Here is a 26,657-nt window from a genome sequence, read left to right on the forward strand (position 1 = left end):
CGGTGCTGAGCGTTACCCACTAGGACTGTATGTATACTGTATGTATACGGTGCTGAGCGTTACCCACTGGGACTATGATATACTGTATGTATACGGTGCTGAGCGTTACACACTGGGACTATGATATACTGTATGTATACGGTGCTGAGCGTTACCCACTGGGACTGTATGATATACTGTATGTATACGGTGCTGAGCGTTACCCACTGGTACTGTATGATATACTGTATGTATACGGTGCTGAGCGTTACACACTGGGACTATGATATACTGTATGTATACGGTGCTGAGCGTTACCCACTGGGACTGTATGATATACTGTATGTATACGGTGCTGAGCGTTACCCACTGGTACTGTATGATATACTGTATGTATACGGTGCTGAGCGTTACACACTGGGACTGTATGATATACTGTATGTATACGGTGCTGAGCATTACACACTAGGACTGTATGTATACGGTGCTGAGCATTACACACTGGGACTGTATGATATACTGTATGTATACGGTGCTGAGCGTTACCCACTGGGACTGTATGATATACTGTATGTATACGGTGCTGAGCGTTACACACTGGGACTGTATGATATATTGTATGTATACGGTGCTGAGCATTACACACTAGGACTGTATGATATACTGTATGTATACGGTGCTGAGCGTTACCCACTGGGACTGTATGATATACTGTATGTATACGGTGCTGAGCGTTACCCACTGGGACTGTATGATATACTGTATGTATACGGTGCTGAGCGTTACACACTGGGACTATGATATACTGTATGTATACGGTGCTGAGCGTTACACACTGGGACTGTATGATATATTGTGTGTATACGGTGCTGAGCGTTACACACTGGGACTATGATATACTGTATGTATACGGTGCTGAGCGTTACACACTGGGACTGTATGATATACTGTATGTATACGGTGCTGAGCGTTGCACACTGTGACTGTATGATATACTGTATGTATACGGTGCTGAGCGTTACACACTGGGACTGTATGATATATTGTGTGTATACGGTGCTGAGCGTTACACACTGGGACTATATGATATACTGTATGTATACGGTGCTGAACGTTACCCACTGGGACTATGATATACTGTATGTATACGGTGCTGAGCGTTACCCACTGGGACTGTATGATATACTGTATGTATACGGTGCTGAGCGTTGCACACTGGGACTGTATTATATACTGTATGTATACGGTGCTGAGCGTTACACACTGGGACTGTATGATATATTGTGTGTATACGGTGCTGAGCGTTACCCACTGGGACTGTATGATATACTGTATGTATACGGTGCTGAGCATTACACACTGGGACTGTATGATATACTGTATGTATTACCTAATGATCCGTGTAGTACATAACATCCACATGTGTTATGTACGGCGCATACACTATCTGGCCACAGGTATGCGGACACATGAACAAACCCCCACCCGTACGTGCTTGTTGTACATCTCATGGCCATGAATATGGGGTTACTGGTATAACAGTCTCCACTCTCCTGGAAAGGTCTCTTACTACATTCTGGAACATGGCTACAGGGGCTCACACCCACCCACCCACCCAGCCACTACAGCATCAGTGAGGTCGGGCACGGACGTTGGGTGATGAGGCCGGGCTGCGTTCCAATTCATCCCTATTGTGCTAGATGGCTCTGGTGTGGAAGAATCTGACTGCACTACACAAACTCTGCATACCATTCTCTGATGGCCTCGCTTTGTACCCCGGGGGCATTGTCATGCTGATACAGGAGGGACCTTCCCCAAACTGATATCACAGAGCTGTAATCTCACCATTATACTGTCACTGTAATATTACCCTGCACTGTAACTATAAGGGGCCCAGGCCATACCATTCTCTGATGGCCTCGCTTTGTGGCCCGGGGGCATTGTCATGCTGATACAGGAGGAGCCTTCCCCAAACTGATACCACAGAGCTGTAATCTCACCATTATACTGTCACTGTAATATTACCCTGCACTGTAACTATAAGGGGCCCAGGCCATACCATTCTCTGATGGCCTCGCTTTGTGGCCCGGGGGCATTGTCATGCTGATACAGGAGGAGCCTTCCCCAAACTGATACCACAGAGCTGTAATCTCACCATTATACTGTCACTGTAATATTACCCTGCACTGTAACTATAAGGGGCCCAGGCCATACCATTCTCTGATGGCCTCGCTTTGTGGCCCGGGGGCATTGTCATGCTGATACAGGAGGAGCCTTCCCCAAACTGATACCACAGAGCTGTAATCTCACCATTATACTGTCACTGTAATATTACCCTGCACTGTAACTATAAGGGGCCCAGGCCAAACCATTCTCTGATGGCCTCGCTTTGTGTCCCAGGGGCATTGTCATGCTGATACAGGAGGGGCCTTCCCCAAACTGATACCACAGAGCTGTAATCTCACCATTATACTGTCACTGTAATATTACCCTGCACTGTAACTATAAGGGGCCCAGGCCAAACCATGGAAACCAGCCCCGACCATTATTCCTCCTCCTCCCCAGCAAGGAGGCGGCAGAGAGTTCTCCTGGCATCTGTTAAACCCAGCTCTCACCACCAGAGTGTTAAGGGTGATGCGTTATTCCAGAGAAGGCGTTTCCTCAGTGTCCAGTGGCGATGTCTGGCATTGGGGGTCTGAGGCTCCCATGAACCGTTCTTGTGCTGATACTGTTCCAATTATGCCAGTGTAGAACTATAGTGAGTGCTGTAAGTAAGAACCGATAATCTTTCCGCTCTTCAGCACTTGGCAGTCCTGCGACAATGTGCGGCTACAGCTTCGCGGCTGAGCTAGACGTTTCCCCGTCACAGTACCAGCACCTCCAGGTGACCCGGGCAGACACGTGGTGATAGGTGGCATCCTACTATAGTGTCACTGGGCTCCTCCTGCTAATGTGTGTATTGTATATGCACACTACTATATACAGTGTACAGCAGCTTCTATTCCCTATGTGTATGTATTGTATATGCACACTACTATATACAGTGTACAGCAGCTTCTATTCCCTGTGTATGTATTGTATATGCACACTACTATATACAGTGTACAGCAGCTTCTATTCCCTATGTGTATGTATTGTATATGCACACTACTATATACAGTGTACAGCAGCTTCTATTCCCTATGTGTATGTACTGTATATGCACACTACTATATACAGTGTACAGCAGCTTCTATTCCCTGTGTATGTATTGTATATGCACACTACTATATACAGTGTACAGCAGCTTCTATTCCCTATGTGTATGTACTGTATATGCACACTACTATATACAGTGTACAGCAGCTTCTATTCCCTATGTGTATGTACTGTATATGCATACTACTATATACAGTGTACAGCAGCTTCTATTCCCTATGTGTATGTACTGTATATGCACACTACTATATACAGTGTACAGCAGCTTCTATTCCCTATGTATGTACTGTATATGCACACTACTATATACAGTGTACAGCAGCTTCTATTCCCTATGTGTATGTACTGTATATGCACACTACTATATACAGTGTACAGCAGCTTCTATTCCCTATGTGTATGTACTGTATATGCACACTACTATATACAGTGTACAGCAGCTTCTATTCCCTATGTGTATGTACTGTATATGCACACTACTATATACAGTGTACAGCAGCTTCTATTCCCTATGTGTATGTACTGTATATGCACACTACTATATACAGTGTACAGCAGCTTCTATTCCCTATGTGTATGTACTGTATATGCACACTACTATATACAGTGTACAGCAGCTTCTATTCCCTATGTGTATGTACTGTATATGCACACTACTATATACAGTGTACAGCAGCTTCTATTCCCTATGTGTATGTATTGTATATGCACACTACTATATACAGTGTACAGCAGCTTCTATTCCCTATGTGTATGTATTGTATATGCACACTACTATATACAGTGTACAGCAGCTTCTATTCCCTATGTGTATGTACTGTATATGCACACTACTATATACAGTGTACAGCAGCTTCTATTCCCTATGTGTATGTACTGTATATGCACACTACTATATACAGTGTACAGCAGCTTCTATTCCCTATGTGTATGTACTGTATATGCACACTACTATATACAGTGTACAGCAGCTTCTATTCCCTATGTGTATGTATTGCAGCACTTCTGTTGCAGGAACCGGCGTGATTCCGGGATGGTTTTATATTATTGCTGCGTCCAGCCTTGAGTGCTGTGAAATCGTAGCGGTTCCTGCAACATTTGGGTCTCAGCCTAATGAGGAGGTGGGCGCAGTAATCGCGGAATAATATACTGGATTCATGAAGAATAATACGTTTCTCTTTGTTACCGTCTCTTAGCTGTGGGACGTGCGGCGGAAAGGCTGCGTGTTTCGCTACAAGGTAAGTGCAAACTCCACACCATATAACCTGTCTGGAAATGGCCTCTTCCTGATGGCGTAATGACCACATGATTCTATTCAGGGCCACACTCAGGCTGTGCGCTGCCTACGCTTCAGTCCAGATGGCAAGTGGCTAGCGTCCTCCTCAGATGATCACACAGTAAAGGTGAGTGACTCTGGCTGACGACAGCTAATCACATTGTAAGTGCAGCCACAGACTGAGAGTTATATAGTGGGAGGAGCAGGGTCCCCAGCAGCACAGAGTAGTGATGTCATCCTCCTGTCACACTGATACAGGAAGCCACAGACTGAGAGTTATATAGTGGGAGGAGCAGGGTCCCCAGCAGCACAGAGTAGTGATGTCATCCTCCTGTCACACTGATACAGGAAGTCACAGACTGAGAGTTATATAGTGGGAGGAGCAGGGTCCCCAGCAGCACAGAGTAGTGATGTCAGGCTCCTGTCACACTGATACAGGAAGTCACAGACAGAGTTATATAGTGGGAGGAGCAGGGTCCCCAGCAGCACAGAGTAGTGATGTCATCCTCCTGTCACACTGATACAGGAAGTCACAGACAGAGTTATATAGTGGGAGGAGCAGGGCCCCCAGCAGCACAGAGTAGTGATGTCATCCTCCTGTCACACTGATACAGGAAGCCACAGACAGAGTTATATAGTGGGAGGAGCAGGGCCCCCAGCAGCACAGAGTAGTGATGTCATCCTCCTGTCACACTGATACAGGAAGCCGCATACTGAGAGTTATATAGTGGGAGGAGCAGGGCCCCCAGCAGCACAGAGTAGTGATGTCATCCTCCTGTCACACTGATACAGGAAGTCACAGACTGAGAGTTATATAGTGGAAGGAGCAGGGTTCCCAGCAGCACAGAGTAGTGATGTCATCCTCCTGTCACACTGATACAGGAAGTCACAGACAGAGTTATATAGTGGGAGGAGCAGGGTCCCCAGCAGCACAGAGTAATGATGTCAGTCTCCTGTCACATTGATACAGGAAGCCACAGACTGAGAGTTATATAGTGGAAGGAGCAGGGTCCCCAGCAGCACAGAGTAGTGATGTCATCCTTCTGTCACACTGATACATAAATGTGCATCTTTGGTAAGGACATCACATTTGAGGTAGGGAATTTGGATGACCTATAAGCACTATAAGAGTAGGATAAATGTGTAAGTGACTTGTTGTGTGGTAATTGTCTGGTTTCCTCTCCCAGCTCTGGGATCTGAGTGCTGGAAAATTGATGGCCGAGTTCACGGATCACATTGGACCTGTCCAGATTGTTGAGTTTCATCCCAATGAGTATCTGCTGGCGTCTTCCAGTGAGGACAGGTGGGAGCCGACACTCTCCCAGCAGCTCTGTATTTCTCCTGTCTCTCTATCAGTACGAGCCTATGTTCTCCCTTTATAGGACGGTACGTTTCTGGGACCTGGAGAAGTTCCATCCTGTGGGCTGTGTGGAGGCAGAAGCGACACCTTTCAGGTAAGGTGTCGGGGCAGAGAGTGGGGACTGTGGTCTGTCTCTATCATGGGGTCTGGGCTCTGTAATGTCATTTCAGTAGGAACCGTCGTACTCACGCGAGCGCCCGACTCTGTATTCTTCGCTCCTCCAGACAAAATGAAGGCGCACAGCTCATATCACCCATTCCTGGTCATAAAGGATCCAGCTGTGACAGTAACCCGCCATTCTGTAATAATACACGTGACTGATAACGGCTCAGCCCCTATAAATGTTTCTATATGTTAGTGGGCGACGCAGTGGCACTGAGGCAGCAATGCGAATAATGTTCCCAGTGCTGTGTATAGTAATTGTGTACGTGTGATAGAGGGGACTGATATTACAGAGCAGATGTACAGCATTATATGTTTGCCGTGTGTTTGGCTGTATGCAGTCAGACTAAATATTATTATGCTCTATTTATATAGAGCAATGTCATCAAGTGCAGAGAATAGCAGAGCAATACCTGGCTACTGGTGCCAGCCCTGGGCATGCAATACTTGGCTACTGGTGCCAGCCCTGGGCATGCAATACCTGGCTACTGGTGCCAGCCCTGGGCATGCAATACCTGGCTACTGGTGCCAGCCCTGGGCATGCAATACTTGGCTACTGGTGCCAGCCCTGGGCATGCAATACATGGCTACTGGTGCCAGCCCTGGGCATGGAATTGTCTATCCTGCATTCATGCTAATGGTGACATTCTACGGACAAAGAGATTGTAACTGAGCCATTTGTCTGCAGGTCCATCCTGTTTAGCAGTGACGGGTGCTGCCTTTTCTGTGGGGGTCGTGACGCTCTACGTGTCTATGGCTGGGAACCCGAGCGCTGCTTTGACACTGTCCCTGTGACGTGGGGAAAAGTGTCAGACCTGTCCATCTGCAACAACCAGCTGGTGAGTTAGTAATATAATGGACTGAACAGGAACGCTGGGCTGGTCAGTATGCTGGTCGCTGTGTGTAGGGGCTGTGCTGGTCGCTGTGTGTAGGGGCTGTGCTGGTCGCTGTGTGTAGGGGCTGTGCTGGTCGCTGTGTGTAGGGGCTGTGCTGGTCGCTGTGTGTAGGGGCTGTGCTGGTCGCTGTGTGTAGGGGCTGTGCTGGTCGCTGTGTGTAGGGGCTGTGCTGGTCGCTGTGTGTAGGGGCTGTGCTGGTCGCTGTGTGTAGGGGCTGTGCTGGTCGCTGTGTGTAGGGGCTGTGCTGGTCGCTGTGTGTAGGGGCTGTGCTGGTCGCTGTGTGTAGGGGCTGTGCTGGTCGCTGTGTGTAGGGGCTGTGCTGGTCGCTGTGTGTAGGGGCTGTGCTGGTCGCTGTGAGTAGGGGCTGTGCTGGTCGCTGTGTGTAGGGGCTGTGCTGGTCGCTGTGTGTAGGGGCTGTGCTGGTCGCTGTGTGTAGGGGCTGTGCTGGTCGCTGTGTGTAGGGGCTGTGCTGGTCGCTGTGTGTAGGGGCTGTGCTGGTCGCTGTGTGTAGGGGCTGTGCTGGTCGCTGTGTGTAGGGGCTGTGCTGGTCGCTGTGTGTAGGGGCTGTGCTGGTCGCTGTGTGTAGGGGCTGTGCTGGTCGCTGTGTGTAGGGGCTGTGCTGGTCGCTGTGTGTAGGGGCTGTGCTGGTCGCTGTGTGTAGGGGCTGTGCTGGTCGCTGTGTGTAGGGGCTGTGCTGGTCGCTGTGTGTAGGGGCTGTGCTGGTCGCTGTGTGTAGGGGCTGTGCTGGTCGCTGTGTGTAGGGGCTGTGCTGGTCGCTGTGTGTAGGGGCTGTGCTGGTTGCTGTGTGTAGGGGCTGTGCTGGTTGCTGTGTGTAGGGGCTGTGCTGGTTGCTGTGTGTAGGGGCTGTGCTGGTCGCTGTGTGTAGGGGCTGTGCTGGTTGCTGTGTGTAGGGGCTGTGCTGGTTGCTGTGTGTAGGGGCTGTGCTGGTTGCTGTGTGTAGGGGCTGTGCTGGTTGCTGTGTGTAGGGGCTGTGCTGGTTGCTGTGTGTAGGGGCTGTGCTGGTCAGTCTGCGGGGCTCTGCTGGTCATCGTGCCGGTCAGTGTGCTGGGCTGTGCTGGCCAGTGTGCTCGTCATCGTGCTGGCCAGTGTGCTCGTCATCGTGCTGGCCAGTGTGCTCGTCATCGTGCTGGTCAGTGTGCGGGGCCGTGCTGGTCAGTGTGCGGGGCCGTGCTGGTCATCGTGCTGCTGGTCAGTGTGCTCAGTTGTGTCATGGGTTATTATTTGGCTTGCAGATTGGCGTGTCCAGTGTCCAGTCCAATGTCTCCTCCTTTGTGGTTGACCTAAATCGTGTAAAAATGACTGGATCAGGGTCACAGGGGCATCTCCCACAGGATACGCCAGCCAGCAAGCCCACCGCAACGGCCTCCTCTGTGAGACGCAACTACGAGCGCCCACCGACCACCTGCAGCAAACCAAAGAGGTGAGCGAGCTGCATGTCCTCCCCCTGATCCCGCGCCCGATACTGGAGGATCGCTGTCCTCATTGCTCTCTCACCAGAGTACAGTAGTCTGTTATTTACATGGCAATAATAAGCCTCACAGTGTGTAATTTATATATATATATATATATATATATATATATATATATATATATATATAATGTATATATGACCTTATAACCTAGATCTTTTACTTTCTGTGACACGTGTCCCGTGTGCCTGGCCTGAGGATGCGGTTTCTCCCTGTGACACGTGTCCCGTGTGCCTGGCCTGAGGATGCGGTTTCTCCCTGTGACACGTGTCCCGTGTGCCTGGCCTGAGGATGTGGTTTCTCCCTGTGACACGTGTCCCGTGTGCCTGGCCTGAGGATGCGGTTTCTCCCTGTGACACGTGTCCCGTTTGCCTGGCCTGAGGATGCGGTTTCTCCCTGTGACACGTGTCCCGTGTGCCTGGCCTGAGGATGCGGTTTCTGTGCCCTGATGTCATTGCCTAATATTGCAAAACCTTTGTGCATGTAGCTATAGCTGTCTCTGTATAGTAACTTTGTCATATTAGGTTCTGTACTAAATTGTGCCCCCCCCCCAGGGTAAGTCCCACCAGCGATGAGGAGGAGAAAGATTCACGAGCTGAGATTCAGAATCCCGAGGAATACAAGGAGCTTTTCCAGCCCAAGAGCGCTATCTGTGAGTATAACTCTACTTATATATCCTCTGCCCCCGGCCCCTCCCGTCCCCTGCCCCTGTCCTCTGCCCCCGGGCACTCCCGTCCTCTGCCCCTGTGCTCCCTGCCCTCTCAATCCTTTTTGTCTTTGATTTATTGAATAACATTTTTTTTTTAAATTCTCCTCGCCAGTCACCTCGCCAGTCACCCCCTGTGAAATGTCAATTTCTATTTCTTGTCTTCTCATCTTTCAGCTCGGACACCACCTCGGAACAGTGAGCCGTTCCCAGCACCCCTGGAGGAAGGTAGGATGAGGTCTAGTAAAATGTTTTGGTTGGTTTAGTGCTGGGCATTTGTCGCCAATACACTCGTGTCCCATGGCTTATTATGTTCTATTGACTGTGAATTGGGGAGGGAGTTCTGCACCCCTTCATTTCATTGTTGTTTCAGAGGTAGGGCACCTCATGCCCCAGCAGCTCTGATGGTAGGTTTATACTGGTCTCTGTATGTGTAATGCTACGTTACAGCCGGCACACAGATACACCCGCAGTCACACACAGAACATAGACATGCTGTATATCATTGTAATCAGCAGCTGTAACACTGTAACGTAGCATTACACATACACCCGCAGTCACACACAGAACATAGACCTGCTACATATCATTGTAATCAGCAGATGTAACACTGTAACGTAGCATTACACATACACCCGCAGTCACACACAGAACATAGACATGCTACATATCATTGTAATCAGCAGCGGTAACACTGTAACGTAGCATTACACATGCACATACACCCGCAGTCACACACAGAACATAGACATGCTACATATTGTAATCAGCAGCTGTAACACTGTAACGTAGCATTACACATGCACATACACCCGCAGTCACACACACAGTACATAGACCTGCTACATATCATTGTAATCAGCAGCTATAACACTGTAACGTAGCATTACACATACACCCGCAGTCACACACACAGTACATAGACCTGCTACATATCATTGTAATCAGCAGCTATAACACTGTAACGTAGCATTACACATGCACCCGCAGTCACACACCGAACATAGACATGCTACATATCATTGTAATCAGCAGCTGTAACACTGTAACGTAGCATTACACATACACCCGCAGTCACACACAGAACATAGACATGCTACATATCATTGTAATCAGCAGCTGTAACACTGTAATGTAGCATTACACATACACCCGCAGTCACACACAGAACATAGACATGCTACATATCATTGTTATCAGCAGCTGTAACACTGTAACGTAGCATTACACATACACCCGCAGTCACACACAGAACATAGACATGCTACATATCATTGTAATCAGCAGCTATAACACTGTAACGTAGCATTACACATACACCCGCAGTCACACACAGAACATAGACATGCTACATATCATTGTAATCAGCAGCTATAACACTGTAACGTAGCATTACACATGCACCCACAGTCACACACAGAACATAGACATGCTACATATCATTGTTATCAGCAGAAGCTGCTTCTGTTTTATTCGTATCACTGTGTAACTAAGACGCATTTGAAGGTAAGAAGTGACACGAACAACGATCTGCGCTATCAAGTCACGGCTTAGCGCTATTAAGGGCTGTTTAACGCGCAAGGATGCTACATGTATGCGGGCCCATCTGTACATGGCAGCAGCTCTGTCCTCGTCTCTCTCACACATCTCTGCCCATCTCCTGTGCCCCCAACATTGGGCAATTGCTGATTTGTGTTATGTGTCCACAGAATCCACCACTGTGAAGGAATCTGTTCCACCAACACCCGAAGTGGTCACTCTTATCCCAACCAGTAATAGAAATGTACGTAAGTAATGGGACGAGTAATCCTGTATGTAATGTGATGTATGTAATGCCGGGCTCTGCAGTGGGATTGGATGTTCCATCTGAAACTGTTGTAGGAGCAGTTGTGTAGTGTAACTCTCATATCCGGGGACTGTACTGTGTATATCAAACAGATGTGTCCTCATACATCTAGCCTCCATACGCCACGCAGTGCTACTTACCTGGCCTGAGTGAGCCGCCAGCTCACGTGCTACACTGCTAGCGTCAGGCGTCTAGGTCGCAATGCGATGTGACTAGGATGCACCAGCAGACTGCGCTGAGTAATGTGATATGTGACACCTGTATATCTGTGTGCTCCTGAGTCTGTATATGGGAGACTGCGCTGAGTCATGTGATATGTGACACCTGTATATCTGTGTGCTCCTGAGTCTGTATATGGGAGACTGCGCTGAGTAATGTGATAGGTGACACCTGTATATCTGTGTGCTCCTGAGTCTGTATATAGGAGACTGCGCTGAGTAATGTGATATGTGACACCTGTATATCTGTGTGCTCCTGAGTCTGTATATAGGAGACTGCGCTGAGTAATGTGATATGTGACACCTGTATATCTGTGTGCTCCTGAGTCTGTATATAGGAGACTGCGCTGAGTAATGCGATATGTGACACCTGTATATCTGTGTGCTCCTGAGTCTGTATATAGGAGACTGCGCTGAGTAATGTGATATGTGACACCTGTATATCTGTGTGCTCCTGAGTCTGTATATGGGAGACTGCGCTGAGCAATGTGATATGTGACACCTGTATATCTGTGTGCTCCTGAGTCTGTATATAGGAGACTGTGCTGAGTAATGTGATATGTGACACCTGTATGTCTGTGTGCTCCTGAGTCTGTATATAGGAGACTGATGAGTAATGTGATATGTGACACCTGTATATCTGTGTGCTCCTGAGTCTGTATATGAGAGACTGTGCTGAGTAATGTGATATGTGACACCTGTATATCTGTGTGCTCCTGAGTCTGTATATAGGAGACTGTGCTGAGTAATGTGATATGTGACACCTGTATATCTGTGTGCTCCTGAGTCTGTATATAGGAGACTGCGCTGAGTAATGTGATATGTGACACCTGTATATCTGTGTGCTCCTGAGTCTGTATATAGGAGACTGTGCTGAGTAATGTGATATGTGACCCCTGTATATCTGTGTGCTCCTGAGTCTGTATATAGGAGACTGCGCTGAGTAATGTGACACCTGTATATCTGTGTGCTCCTGAGTCTGTATATGGAGACTGCGCTGAGTAATGTGATATGTGACACCTGTATATCTGTGTGCTCCTGAGTCTGTATATAGGAGACTGCGCTGAGTAATGTGATATGTGACACCTGTATATCTGTGTGCTCCTGAGTCTGTATATAGGAGACTGCGCTGAGTAATGTGATATGTGACACCTGTATATCTGTGTGCTCCTGAGTCTGTATATGGGAGACTGCGCTGAGTAATGTGACACCTGTATATCTGTGTGCTCCTGAGTCTGTATATAGGAGACTGCGCTGAGTAATGTGATATGTGACACCTGTATATCTGTATATAGGAGACTGCGCTGAGTAATGTGATATGTGACACCTGTATATCTGTGTGCTCCTGAGTCTGTATATGGAGACTGTGCTGAGTAATGTGATATGTGACACCTGTATATCTGTGTGCTCCTGAGTCTGTATATAGGAGACTGCACTGAGTAATGTGATATGTGACACCTGTATATCTGTGTGCTCCTGAGTCTGTATATGGAGACTGTGCTGAGTAATGTGATATGTGACACCTGTATATCTGTGTGCTCCTGAGTCTGTATATGGAGACTGTGCTGAGTAATGTGATATGTGACACCTGTATATCTGTGTGCTCCTGAGTCTGTATATGGAGACTGTGCTGAGTAATGTGATATGTGACACCTGTATATCTGTATATAGAGACTGCGCTGAGTAATGTGATATGTGACACCTGTATATCTGTGTGCTCCTGAGTCTGTATATAGGAGACTGTGCTGAGTAATGTGATATGTGACACCTGTATATCTGTATATAGCTCCTGAGTCTGTATATGGGACCCCCCACGCCATTAGTAGCAGTTTAGTGTGACTGCAGCAATGATGTATAAGGGACACGTGTACACTACACACAGTTATGCTGCATTATTACATAATGTCAGACATCTGCATACCCCCCCCCCCCCCTGCATCCATCTAGAACTCATGTATTTTATATTGAATTTACTCAGACTGAACAGCTGCAAAGACCCCCAGTGGCGGCCTCTACACCCACTGTCTGCCATGACCCTCCTGCCTCCCCCATCATACCCAGCAGACCCCCTGTTATATCTGCTACGCGGAATGAGCCCATTGGTCTTAAGGTGGCAGACTTTCTCCCGGTGAGTAATGAGGGCAGTGGGTGCGGTAAATGTTTGGACCCTCTGCTCAACTCCTAAATCTACTGTTTATCTGCAGGTTGTGAAGGGCTCACACCCGATGGAGGTTTCTGATGATGAAGCTGTAAGTCAGATCCGCAAAGGACATGATACTATGTGTATGGTGCTAACCAGCCGAATGCGGAACCTGGATATTGTAAGAGCTGTCTGGAGCATCGGGGATGTCAAGGTAAGGAAATCCCCAGCTGCTTAGTGTGTGTGCATTACATTAGGCCTCATCCAGGGAGGGAGCACTCTGTGGTCAGATGATGGTGGTGTGCCACTCTGTGGTCAGATGATGATGATGATGATGGTGTGCCACTCTGTGGTCAGATGATGATGGTGTGCCACTCTGTGGTCAGATGATGATGATGATGGTGTGCCACTCTGTGGTCAGATGATGATGGTGTGCCACTCTGTGGTCAGATGATGGTGTGCCACTCTGTGGTCAGATGATGGTGGTGTGCCACTCTGTGGTCAGATGATGGTGGTGTGCCACTCTGTGGTCAGATGATGATGGTGTTCCACTCTGTGGTCAGATGATGATGGTGTTCCACTCTGTGGTCAGATGATGATGGTGTGCCACTCTGTGGTCAGATGATGATGGTGTGCCACTCGGTGGTCAGATGATGATGGTGTGCCACTCTGTGGTCAGATGATGATGGTGTTCCACTCTGTGGTCAGATGATGATGGTGGTCCACTCTGTGGTCAGATGATGATGGTGTTCCACTCTGTGGTCAGATGATGGTGGTGTGCCACTCTGTGGTCAGATGATGATGGTGTGCCACTCTGTGGTCAGATGATGATGGTGTGCCACTCTGTGGTCAGATGATGATGATGGTGGTGTGCCACTCTGTGGTCAGATGATGATGGTGTTCCACTCTGTGGTCAGATGATGATGGTGTTCCACTCTGTGGTCAGATGATGATGGTGTTCCACTCTGTGGTCAGATGATGATGGTGTTCCACTCTGTGGTCAGATGATGATGGTGTTCCACTCTGTGGTCAGATGATGGTGGTGTTCCACTCTGTGGTCAGATGATGGTGGTGTGCCACTCTGTGGTCAGATGATGATGGTGTGCCACTCTGTGGTCAGATGATGATGGTGTTCCACTCTGTGGTCAGATGATGATGGTGTTCCACTCTGTGGTCAGATGATGATGGTGTTCCACTCTGTGGTCAGATGATGATGATGATGATGGTGGTGTTCCACTCTGTGGTCAGATGATGATGGTGTTCCACTCTGTGGTCAGATGATGATGGTGGTCCACTCTGTGGTCAGATGATGATGATGGTGGTCCACTCTGTGGTCAGATGATGATGATGGTGGTGTTCCACTCTGTGGTCAGATGATGATGGTGTTCCACTCTGTGGTCAGATGATGATGGTGTTCCACTCTGTGGTCAGATGATGATGTTGTTCCACTCTGTGGTCAGATGATGATGGTGGTCCACTCTGTGGTCAGATGATGATGATGATGATGGTGGTGTTCCACTCTGTGGTCAGATGATGGTGGTGTGCCACTCTGTGGTCAGATGATGATGGTGTGCCACTCTGTGGTCAGATGATGATGGTGTGCCACTCTGTGGTCAGATGATGATGGTGTGCCACTCTGTGGTCAGATGATGATGGTGTGCCACTCTGTGGTCAGATGATGATGGTGTGCCACTCTGTGGTCAGATGATGATGGTGTGCCACTCTGTGGTCAGATGATGATGGTGTTCCACTCTGTGGTCAGATGATGATGGTGTTCCACTCTGTGGTCAGATGATGATGGTGTTCCACTCTGTGGTCAGATGATGATGGTGTTCCACTCTGTGGTCAGATGATGATGGTGTTCCACTCTGTGGTCAGATGATGATGGTGTTCCACTCTGTGGTCAGATGATGATGGTGTTCCACTCTGTGGTCAGATGATGGTGGTGTTCCACTCTGTGGTCAGATGATGGTGGTGTGCCACTCTGTGGTCAGATGATGATGGTGTGCCACTCTGTGGTCAGATGATGATGGTGTTCCACTCTGTGGTCAGATGATGATGGTGTTCCACTCTGTGGTCAGATGATGATGGTGTTCCACTCTGTGGTCAGATGATGATGATGATGGTGGTGTTCCACTCTGTGGTCAGATGATGATGGTGTGCCACTCTGTGGTCAGATGATGATGGTGTGCCACTCTGTGGTCAGATGATGATGGTGTGCCACTCTGTGGTCAGATGATGATGGTGTGCCACTCTGTGGTCAGATGATGATGGTGTTCCACTCTGTGGTCAGATGATGATGGTGTTCCACTCTGTGGTCAGATGATGATGGTGTTCCACTCTGTGGTCAGATGATGATGGTGTTCCACTCTGTGGTCAGATGATGGTGGTGTTCCACTCTGTGGTCAGATGATGATGGTGTGCCACTCTGTGGTCAGATGATGATGGTGTGCCACTCTGTGGTCAGATGATGATGGTGTTCCACTCTGTGGTCAGATGATGATGGTGTTCCACTCTGGGGTCAGATGATGATGATGATGATGGTGGTGTTCCACTCTGTGGTCAGATGATGATGGTGTGCCACTCTGTGGTCAGATGATGATGATGTGCCACTCTGTGGTCAGATGATGATGATGTGCCACTTTGCTGCCATAAACCGTACTTTCTACTTCAGGGTCCATAAGGGGTCCACAGGGTTGACCTTGGGGTATAGGTTGGGAACCAAATCCGGGCACCATGCAGTTAAAGCTTTTAGCTCCCAGGATGCACTTGGGTCCACTCTCCCTATAACCCCACCCCCAAGCCAGAGGCACCTCAGTTTAAGTTGGTGCCCGGCCGGAGTCGTGTCACCGTTAGCGCAGTGGGGAGCTGATTAGCAGCCCCTAAGCTTTATTTTTTTCTGGGAGCCGGCGTCCCGGGGGTTAATAGCCGGACAGGGGAGGTAGCCTTCCCTGTTACAGCGGCTCCTCCGCTCAGCGCGCCTTTCAGTATCTATAGTCTGGCGCCGCTGAGCTGCTTCCTCCGCGGGCCACGCTTCTTCTGAGGTCTCCAGCGGCCATTTTCTTGTGGTGCAGCAGCAGAGCTCCGGAGATGGCAGTGAGCCCAGTCCCCCTGCGTACCTCACCATCAGGTCAGTGTACACAGCGCTGTAGCCTTCCCAGACACTGAATCTGGGTAAGTTGCATGCAGTGACATAGTGCAGTATATTAAATGACATGTTTATGTATATATGTATATATCTGCATTGTATGTGACTTATGCTAGTGCTGACTGTCTGTACTTTATTCTCACCTGTCAGTGTATATCTATCCCTTTTCTTTATCTGTCCTAATACAGCTGTACTTGGGGTGGTTCTGAGACCTCACATTTATATACTTGTTAATATTTGTGAGTTTTGTCACATACTGTTGCGTGCTGCACGTTGCCATATTTTGAGTGGAACTGTGTGTTTCACACGCTAAAAATGGGTCCCTGCAGCTAATTTTTAGTATCAGTCAGGACCAGTATAGCGCTGCTTGATCGCAAGGCTTGGTCAGATATGTCTGACCAGGAGATAGAGCGTTATACTGCACCCATTTTTACTATCCTGCAAGCCATGTGCTGCAGGTGTTAGTGCGGAGGATTTAACTCTTAAAGGGTTCTGTATGTGGCGTCATTGGGTGCCGGCCTCTTTCACGACCCCCTTGGGCGGTTTGTTTTCTCGGGATCCTCTTAATTGCGGATCGCCGGGTGGGCCCCATTGTTGTACCTCACTTGGGGTTACTTCACCATAATGCCCTTTTCATCTCAGGGTATCTCGCAGTTTCTTGCACTCTTCCCCTATGACACAGACTATAGCTCCCTACAGGGGTTTTTCGAGTATATGAATTCTCCCTGGTGCCACAATAGTCTGTCATTCCCCTTGTAGGGATTACCACAACAGCCACCCTGGGTGGATGTCATTTTTCTACGAAACGCAAATTGGCGTGGTTGACGCCCTGTGGTTACTTCCCAGTTGGCTCTGCCGTGAACTGGATACTGTTTTGGGCTCTTTCCCTCTTACATGGGGGGAAGCCTATTTCAGGTATTATTATCCCTGCTTTAGGGCTGGTGGCAGGTCCATTCTGGTTAGAGTGAATGTTGACCTGCACCTGTATCATACACCCTCAGTATTACGTGCCTTCGGGTTCCCTGTTGCTGACTAGCGGGTGGATCGCATGGCGGGACTCTGTTGTAATACCTCGTATCTGGCAACAGCCAGTGTTTGGCCTCCTGTCTCAAATTCCCTGGGGGTCATCAAGAGCCCCTCATGGGGTGGATGGGCGTGTTACTCGTCGGATTACAGACGTTACTACGCATCCCATTCCTGCGTGGTCGGATTCTTCTGATCCGTAGGTGGTAACTCTGCCTGAAATCAGTATACTCGCTTTCAGGGCTTGTTACCCATCCTACCATGGCTATAGCATGGTTGGTTAATACTATTGCATACTGAGCTGATGCATTTGTAATGTTTTTTCCCCTCCAACACGTCTGGGGTTCAAATGTATTTGGTCGCTCACGTAATATATGCAGTTGTCATAGGTGGACATGCCTATATTGGATACCAGTCTCCTAACTTTCAGAGTTCCGGCTGCGACTGTATTCTCCATAATACCCTATGGCTGCGCTCTGGGAATGCAGAGGTGCAGATACCATCTATAGGGTAGATCTTGTTGGGTCCTGACCTTGACAGTGGCAGTACAAATTTACCGCCTTCAGCTATGCCCACTACAGGGCCTCAGACTAAGTCTATGAAGTCTTTTTGTCCTCTTGGTCAGCCTAAAGGTCTGTTTCTTCATAGACTGTCGGCCTTTACAAGGGCCAACATATCCAGTACCGAGCAGGCCTGGACTGCCAGCCGTCCTGCTTCTGAACCTACGGATATATCGTCAGCCTGACGAGACAGGCCTACCACTGGGAGATGGCAATTTTCTCAGTTCGCCCGGTACTAGTGTCTAGTTGCCGCGGCTATGTGGGTAGGAGGGTACGCCCTCTCTTTGCTCAGGCGGCCTATTTCCATGTGATGGTACGCAGGCCCTTATTCGGACCCGAACAGGGCCTTACAAATCCAGAAAGCTATACAGTTGTTGCGGTAAGCGGAGCTAATTGGGCCATCCCCACTTTCTTAGCGAGGGACTGGTTGTTCTGCTTTCTTTCTGGTGCGGTGGCTGAATGGTCCTCTTTGGCCTATTCTCTGTCTCAATTCCCTGAACCAGTTCCTAAAGCTACCTGGGCTCAGGAGACAATCCTTATGCTCCATCATACTATGTTTGGAACCTGGGGACTTTATGGTATCACTGGATATACAGGACGCATGCCTACGGGTACTTACAGAGACCTTGCCTCAGCATGGACTGAGGTTTGCTGTATCACAGCACTTATAATTTTTCGCGCTATGCCTGTTGGGACTGTTCTCAGCCCCACAGGGGTTTACCAGCATTTTGGATTTTCTGACAGTTCTTCTGTTCAGTATATCCCAATGCTCCTGTACCTGGATGGCCTCCTGCTCTTAGCAGGATCACCGGGGTACTTTACAGCCGGGTCAGGTTGACTGTGGCTTCTTCAGGGTGCAGACGTTTAATCAATGGGGAAAAAGTCCTCCCTGCATCCCTCTCTGGGTATTCTTCACCTAGGAGCCCTGCTGGATTCTCAGAATCTGAGAATTCTTCTGGCGTAAGACGGCAACTCCACTCTTCCATTAGGAGTACATGGATGTCTGCGCAGTCGACATATGTCTTTACACTCTGGGATGCACGGTCCACTATTCAGTGTCTGCCTTTGGAAGGGTGGAATGGGCTTAGTTCCATTCCAGGCCTTTCCATAATTGGCTTATCTCCAGATGGAACAAGTTTTTTCTGTCTGATCACTGTTCAAACGATGATGCTCTCCCCGGAGGCAAGTCGGTCCCTTTTCGGGTGACTATGGCCATCTCGTCCAGGGTATTCTTTGCTAAGGACAGTGTCTGGTTCGCATCCATTTCAGTGCAGTTGGATGTCTGTCGATTCCACCCTGTCAATTAACTTGTTGGAACTTTAGCCTGTCTTGGGCCTTCACTCTGGCATAGCCCTTGTTTCCCGGTGAACCTGAAAAAGTTCAGTCCGACAGGGTCAGAACAGTGGCTTCCTTTTTAGCAATACTGTTCGTTGGGTGGCAATGTCAGGTATGTCATACATTCGGACATTGTCCGAGGGTCTCCTCCCGACCATCTCGACAGCGTTCATTTCAGGTGCTCTCCATTGGGAAAGGGAGTCCTCAGCCGTCACGACGTGCATCCCGGGGACTAGTCTCTTCCCCAAGAGAGGTTTCATCTCCTGGTGAGCAGGGGGGGCCCCCCTGAGGTGACCCTCATGGCCTTCTGACTTTATCACACTATGGTGTTACAGTTCAGCTCTGGGGATTCTGAAGCAACCTTCAGTGACTCTTTGTCGGTGAAGTGGTCCTTCCAATTTGCGTACCTGTGTTCTCCGGTCTCCATTCTTCCTCGAGGGAAGTGTTTCAATCGAGACGGAGAGGCTTTCCTGCTGGTGGCTCCTGATTGCCCCAGATGTCAGGGGTACTTGGTTTTTCGGAGTCTCTCCATCGATACTCCATTCTTGATGCTTCACTGGCCAGACCTGTTGTCTCAGGGTCCTGGGGTTTGCCTTGGACCTGGGTCGTTTGTGTTTGACTGCGTCCCTACAGTGATCTTACGGCTTCCCTGGCTTTGTCATCGTTGGAATGATTAGAGCACATGGATCAGCTTTTGCCGAGACCTACCACAAACTGTGGCAGCCATAATTCTTATGGTATTATACCTGTCGATACGATCCTCCGGTGTCCAGGATTTCCAGATGTTCTGGCATACCTTCCGGCTGGCTTGGGTTTCACCCTCGGCCTGGCCTTCCTGACAGTGCGGATCTCTACACTGTCGGTATGATTAAGATATGGAATTGCTCCACTCTGGTATCCAGTTCATCCTTTGGAGTGTTTTCTGGATTATGCCTCCATTTGTCCTCTCTAGGGACTCCTTGGGAGTTAGTAGTGGTTCTTCGTTCCCTCCGGGGACAGTCAATGGAACCGCTGGTTGTGATAGCCATTACATGGTCTATTGCTTAGGCTCTCTCTTTCTCTCAGGGTGTTTATATCGACCAGGTGAGTGTTGGAATTGGGAGCGTTCTCATGTGGCTCCCTCTTCTGGAGGGCATCATGTCAGGGTGTGAGTTGCTCTTGCCCTGTGTTTCTTCTTAGTGATTTTTAGGTTCCATATTATTCTGGAACTTATTGTACGGCCGCTCAGTCCCCAGTCCTCTCGGCTGGTGTGGCCTCATTGACTGTGGTCCGGCCTCTGTGGATTTATGTGATCCGTTCACGTTCCTTACGGAAATCGGACTCCTTATTAGTGGTCTGAGATTTCTGGTTTTAACAGGAAAGGATGGCCGGCCTATGGCCAAATGTTGGCTGGATGGCCTTCTTCAGGGGCTTACCCATGGGTAGGCCTTTCTGTTGATGAGGCTTGTTTTTTCTCGGGCCATGTAACCCTCGTGGGCGGCTCGCTGTGGCGCCTTGGCTGTTTTGCCTTACTAGGTGGCCACATGGTCTTCTGTCCACACCTTTTTTTAAGGTTCTAGGCATTGGTTTCCTTTGCCTCTCAGGATGCTTCCTTTTTGGCGGCGGATTTTCCTCTCAGCACAGGAGCGTCCCCACCCTTGGTTGAACTGCTTTGGGACATCCCCAAGGTCAACCCTGTGGACCCCCTATGGACCCTGAAGTAGAAAACAAGAGATATGGTAAGAACTTACCTTTGTTATCTGTTTCTACGAAGTCCATAGGGTCCACAGGGCGCCCGCCCTGACACACCTGGCTTCAAATGGGCTGTGTGGCTGGTCACCGGTTTTCCGTCTCCCATTTCTGTGAGTATGGTTCTAGAGTGTTCAAGTTTTCTCTCTCTTTTTCTCTCCTCCTCCGGCCTTTGGCTACTTACAAACTGAGGTGCCTCTGGCTGGGGGGCGGGGTTATAGGGAGAGTGGACCCAAGTGCATCCTGGGAGCTAAAAGCTTTAACTGCGTGGTGCCCGGATTTGGTTCGTAAACCTATACCCCAAGGTCAACCCTGTGGACCCTATGGACTTCGTAGAAACAGAGATAACAAAGGTAAGTTCTTACCATATCTCTTGTTGTTTATTTTTATAGACTTCAATGGACTCTGCCGTTGCTGTAAATGATCTGTCTGTGGTTGTCGATCTCTTAAATATCATCAACCAAAAATCGTAAGTGACCAGTCTGAATCATTGCTCCCGCCCTTACTGAGCGTTAGTCCTGTTTGTTAGACGTCCTTTCATCATTTCCTGCAGGTCTCTGTGGAAACTGGATCTCTGTCCCACCGTTCTGCCACAAATAGATAAACTGCTGCAGAGCAAGTACGAGAGGTGAGCACGGAGACGCCAGTAGTTACCTGTTCCCTGTATCGGTCTCCAGCCATCGCACAATAATCCTGTCTGTTTTCCCCTTATCCATAGTTATGTGCAGACTGGGTGCAACTCACTGAAGCTAGTCCTCCAAAGGTTCCTGCCACTGATCACGGACACTCTGGCAGCTCCGCCCTGTGTGGGTGTGGACATCTCGCGTGAGGAAAGGTGAGGAGGGTCTGTGTGACGGCGGCCGCACCCCCCTTCTAGCAGTGACTGACTGTTTCCCCTCCCCACAGGCTGACCAAGTGTAGGCTCTGCTACAAGCAGCTGAGAGGTTTGGCCCCTCTGGTGAAGACGAGAGCGTCGCTGAGCGGTCGATATGGAAGTACTTTTCGGGAGCTGCATCTGCTGATGTCTGGACTGGAGTAATTGGGACTAGAATTCATCCTACGAGCTTGGAGCTGTCTCTGAATCCCTTGGGGGGGACATAAATAAGCTTGGTGGCTGCGATTGGGAGATGGATGGAGCACGGTTTGTGGAACCTGGAATAATCCTAATTTATTGATCACTGAATATTTCCAGCATTAGTTCCTTGAACTACACTGTGCGGAGACACGATGTGTACAGTCTGCCCGGCCAGAGGTGCCGCCCGTCCCCGTGTTGGGTGAAGGAACTGCTCAGGCCAAGGTCTCATCCACCGAGGTCTGGAGATCAGGGATGACTTCAGGATCTCAACCTGTTTTGTTAACGGCCTTTATAGTAGCAGTAAAAGTGTCATATCTTGCATTTCATGTGTGTGAATCAGCTGTGTGACATGTCATACCTGTAGCACGGGTTCTTGGTGTGGTTACCTGGGACAGTGACATGAGTCAGTAACCGGTGCAGGTACACGCGCTATTAGTTGGGCTGTGATGATGCAGCTGTATATTCCTGGCTATATACTAACAAAAACACAACAACACAACAACTCAAAGACTCATTATAAAATATTTTGTATATTAATATATATATATATAGAGATTCTATACAGTTTATTACAAACACAGGCAGCATCTAATTACATTGTAACCATCTAATCCTAGTGTAAGGTGCTTAGTCCTCGCTTCTCTGTCCCATGCTAAGGTGCGTTCATGGTCCCAGAACCTCCGTCTCTGGTATAGTCCCGGTCAGGAGGGTCCTATACGATGCCGGGCTGAAAAGAGCACATATATTAGACATATGAACATAAAGCTTGTGCACTAAATGGCATCTTTCTTACTTTAGAGACAGTACAGATGGGGCCACATATATTTTTCTTCCTTCCACGTTAAACAACCCTTCTAGTTGCCCCATGGCATGGCGTGACTCTGTAGGGCCGAGCGTCTTTTTATGCAACTTTTTACCTTCAAATGTGTCTTATTTGCAAAGCGATACCGATAGTCACACACACAGCTTCTGCTGATTATAATGATAAGATGGATTTGAAGGTAAAAAGTCGCATGAAAAGACGCTTGGCGCTACGGAGTTGTACATTAGGAGTAAGTGACAGTACAGGCAGCGTAGTCTCATACAGTGTATAATGGGGAATATCAGGAGCAGACTGATTACATTGTCCTCACCTATAACCTGGATAACTATACACATTAGGAGTATATACCGTATATATACTTGTATATTAAGCATATAGAAAAACAATCCTTAGATCGCAGTCATAGGATCCCACATCGGACGTAGCCGTCAGCTTTTACCTCTCCTCCCCACAATAACCAGGAAGTCACCGACCGGACTATTGCAGCCTAATTGGAGCAGAATAATTTGCTTCCATAGTGTGTGAATTAAAATTCAGTATTTACTAAACATACCAAAGTACACACAACCAGTGGCGGTTCTAGGGGCGGGCTAACAGGGGCCTGCAGCGGCAGCCGATGCTTACTCCACAGCTCCGGCTCCAGCAGAGAGCAGTATGGGAGGGACGTCATGACGTCTCTCCCATAGATCCGTGGTGGGACTGGACGGCAGCGGACGCAGGAGCGGGGCCTAAGGTAAGTATTGTGTTTGTATTTTTATGATTTTTCAGAATGGAGGCATGGGAGCATTACTACTTGGGGCATGTCTATAGGGGGCATTACTAATAATGTGTTATAAAAGCCATTACTGCACATGGCAATTATTCGCCACGAGGGAAGAGCTTGGGGGAAGCCCAGAACCTTCATAAGTGCTGGGCACGCCCCACAGTTTGATGAATTGGGGGTGTTCCGCAAGGAGACGTCCCCTTTCTGGAAGCGCGTGTGCTTTCAGCGCGCGCAGAGGAACGTCATCTACAGAAAGTTGTTGTTTTTGGGGGGGGGCACAACTGTGAACTTTCGCCCTGAGCTCCCCAATGTCTAGAACCGGCCCTGCACACAACACACAATGGTAAAGAAGATCGCTTATCTAAGTCACAAAAGGTCTGTTCCTGTTGGGGTAAGATCAGTATAAGTCCACTCAAAGTTCATATGAGGTAGGTATATATGGTGAGTGAAGATGGTTTGTCAAGCACAACGCATTTCGCCTCTCAATAGGCCTCCTCATGGTCATATTTAGTAAAGTACAGGGAGGCCTTAAATACCTCTCTTTTCCCACCAAAATGTGGCCGAATTTGGCGCTCCCTCAGACGTCACTTCCGGTTCGCGGCTGCCCGGAACCGGAAGTGCGCACCCACTATGATGTCCGCGTCCGGAAGTGCGTATATTGCGGTGCCTATTCCCGGAAATTCACCTCACTTCCGGTTCGCGACTGTCACTGGAAGTGGTCATAATACTCAGCCCGTTATCATCCTATAAAGAGATGTAGTCCATTATTGCCCTTCACTGATATCGTGTAACCATAGGGAACAGCAGTCCTACCACACAACATCCTATTTGGCTATATATACTGCAGTCTCCATTTGCTTGGAGTCCATACAGATTACATGGGCACCATTTTGTTGGAGATCATTCTCAAAAGTCAATTGGTACTTATTTATATGGTCTCCGGAAACATGGATACCGCAATATCCATAATTTGTCCTGAATAAAGTAGACCAATCTTTGGGGATCAGGGGGACCAGATATCGGGAAATTTTGGGGACCAAGGTTCAAGGCCATATTGTAAACAAGATTTTACCCCGTGGTTCAAAATTTTTTTTTTACATATACATTAGGGTTTCTAATTTAGAAACCCTAATGAAAAAATATGTATATTTTTAAATAGAAATTTTATATAATTAAAAGTGTAAATCTGTAGAATAATAAATTACCTCTATCTAGTATAAAAATCCTAATGTATGGTATGGCGCTGCTTAATATTTCCAACAAGATTGTTAGTCAGATATATCTGACCAGGAGATGGGTGCAGTATCGCACTCTGGGCCTGATTCAGAGCCGAACGCTCTGACCAGAGCACTCGCTCTGAATCAGGGCCCTCCTCCATGAAAATGGAGCATCCTCCTGGACGCTTGCATAGCTGTGGGTGACCACCCACAGCTTATGCGAGCGTCCATGATGATGGTCGCGATGGTCAAGACCATCGGGCTTACAACGGAGACCCTGCGGTAGGGTCTCGCTGCCGCAAGCCCTGGAGTGATTTTGGCTCTATAAGAGCCAAAATCACTCCCACTGACATCACTAGTGATGTCAGTGGGGCCAGCTTCAGACTGTAGGCGTTCCCATGGGAACGCCTCCGTCTGACAGCCACGCCCCGGCACGCCCACCAAAGGGGGCGTGCTGTCAATCAACATCGACAGCACGCCCCCTTTGGTGCGAGACCCGGAGCGAGGGAGAGCCCGTCGCTATCCGGGTCTTGCACATGCGCACGACGGAGCTCCCTCCGTCGTGCGCATACGCAGTGGGGCAACATCGACCCGCTTGTGGGCGTCCTGCGCTCGCCAGCGGGTCAAAATTACCCCCTCTGTTTGCACTAATACCTGCAGCACATGACTTGCAGGATAGCAGAGGATTTGACTCAGAAAGGGTTCTGTAAGCGGCGTCATCTGGCGCCGGCCCCTTACACGACCCCCTTGGGCGGTTTGTTTCTCGGGATCCTCTCCATTGCGGATCGCTGGGCGGGCCCTATTGTCGTAACTCACTTGGAGTTACTTTACCATACTGCCCTTCTCATCTCAGGGTATCTCGCAGTTTCTTGCACTTTACCCCTGTGTCACAGACTATCGCTCCCTGCCGGGGTTTTTTTCACAGTACATGAATTACCTCCGGTACCACAACGGTCTGTCATTCCCCTTGCAGGGATTACCACAACAGCCATCCTGGTGGATGTTGTTTCTATGAAACACAAATTGGCATGACCTACACCCTGTGGTTATTTCCCAGTTGGCCCGATACATCATCCAGTTCATGGCAGAGCCATTTCCCTCTTACACAGGGGGAGCTGATTTCAAGTATTATTATCCCTGCTTTGGGGCTGGTGGTCCGGTCCATTCTGGTTATAGAGAATGTCGATCCTGCACCTGTACCATACACCCTTAGTTTAACATGGGGGTCCTCGTTTCTGTCCAGCGGGTGGATCTCCGGGCGAGAGTCTGGCTGTCGCCAGATACGAGGTCTCACAAAAGCGATTTGGCCTCCTATTTCCCATTCCCTGAGGGTCATCACAAGAAATCACCTCCTGGGGTGGATTTGTATGTTACTCGTCTGATTACAGGCGTTACTACGCCTCCCATTCCTGCCTGGACGGATTCTACAGATTACAGGTGGTAACTTAGCCCCTGAAAGCGAGTATATTGATTTCAGGCAGTTGCCAGTCCTACCATGGCTATCGAATGGTTGGTTAATACTATTGCATACTGGGCTGATGCATTTGAAATTTTTTCCCCTCCAACACGTCTGGGGTTCAGATGTCTTTTGCTGCTCACATAAGATATGCAGTTGTCATATGTGGGAATACCTACATTGGATGCCAGTCTCCTAACCTTCAGAGTTTCGGCTGTGACTGTATCTGCCACTATACCCTAGGGATGCGCTCTGGGA

General features: G+C 48.8%; 2 protein-coding genes across 5 annotated transcripts in view; one reads left to right on the forward strand and one right to left on the reverse strand.

The window, feature by feature from the left end:
• Positions 1–22,461, forward strand: part of KATNB1 (katanin regulatory subunit B1) — a 65,509-nt gene extending 43,048 nt beyond the window's left edge. The window contains exons 6-20 of the mRNA XM_088458425.1: positions 4,374–4,415; positions 4,497–4,580; positions 5,641–5,756; positions 5,836–5,907; positions 6,664–6,814; positions 8,125–8,312; positions 8,916–9,013; positions 9,245–9,295; positions 10,777–10,850; positions 13,110–13,259; positions 13,336–13,485; positions 21,458–21,534; positions 21,619–21,693; positions 21,784–21,900; positions 21,972–22,461. Coding sequence (XP_088314551.1) covers positions 4,374–4,415; positions 4,497–4,580; positions 5,641–5,756; positions 5,836–5,907; positions 6,664–6,814; positions 8,125–8,312; positions 8,916–9,013; positions 9,245–9,295; positions 10,777–10,850; positions 13,110–13,259; positions 13,336–13,485; positions 21,458–21,534; positions 21,619–21,693; positions 21,784–21,900; positions 21,972–22,104 — 1,578 coding nt within the window. The 3' untranslated portion in view covers positions 22,105–22,461. The remainder of the gene's footprint in view (positions 1–4,373; positions 4,416–4,496; positions 4,581–5,640; positions 5,757–5,835; positions 5,908–6,663; positions 6,815–8,124; positions 8,313–8,915; positions 9,014–9,244; positions 9,296–10,776; positions 10,851–13,109; positions 13,260–13,335; positions 13,486–21,457; positions 21,535–21,618; positions 21,694–21,783; positions 21,901–21,971) is intronic.
• Positions 22,462–22,651: 190 nt separating this feature from the next.
• Positions 22,652–26,657, reverse strand: part of KIFC3 (kinesin family member C3) — a 93,523-nt gene continuing 89,517 nt past the window's right edge. For all 4 annotated transcript variants that reach the window (XM_088458432.1, XM_088458434.1, XM_088458435.1 and 1 more), the window contains one exon: positions 22,652–22,867. In XM_088458432.1, coding sequence (XP_088314558.1) covers positions 22,842–22,867 — 26 coding nt within the window. In that variant the 3' untranslated portion in view covers positions 22,652–22,841. The remainder of the gene's footprint in view (positions 22,868–26,657) is intronic.

This window comes from Taudactylus pleione, unplaced genomic scaffold (genome assembly GCF_031769625.1).
Source record: "Taudactylus pleione unplaced genomic scaffold, aTauple2 ptg000832l, whole genome shotgun sequence".
Lineage (NCBI taxonomy): Eukaryota > Metazoa > Chordata > Amphibia > Anura > Myobatrachidae > Taudactylus > Taudactylus pleione.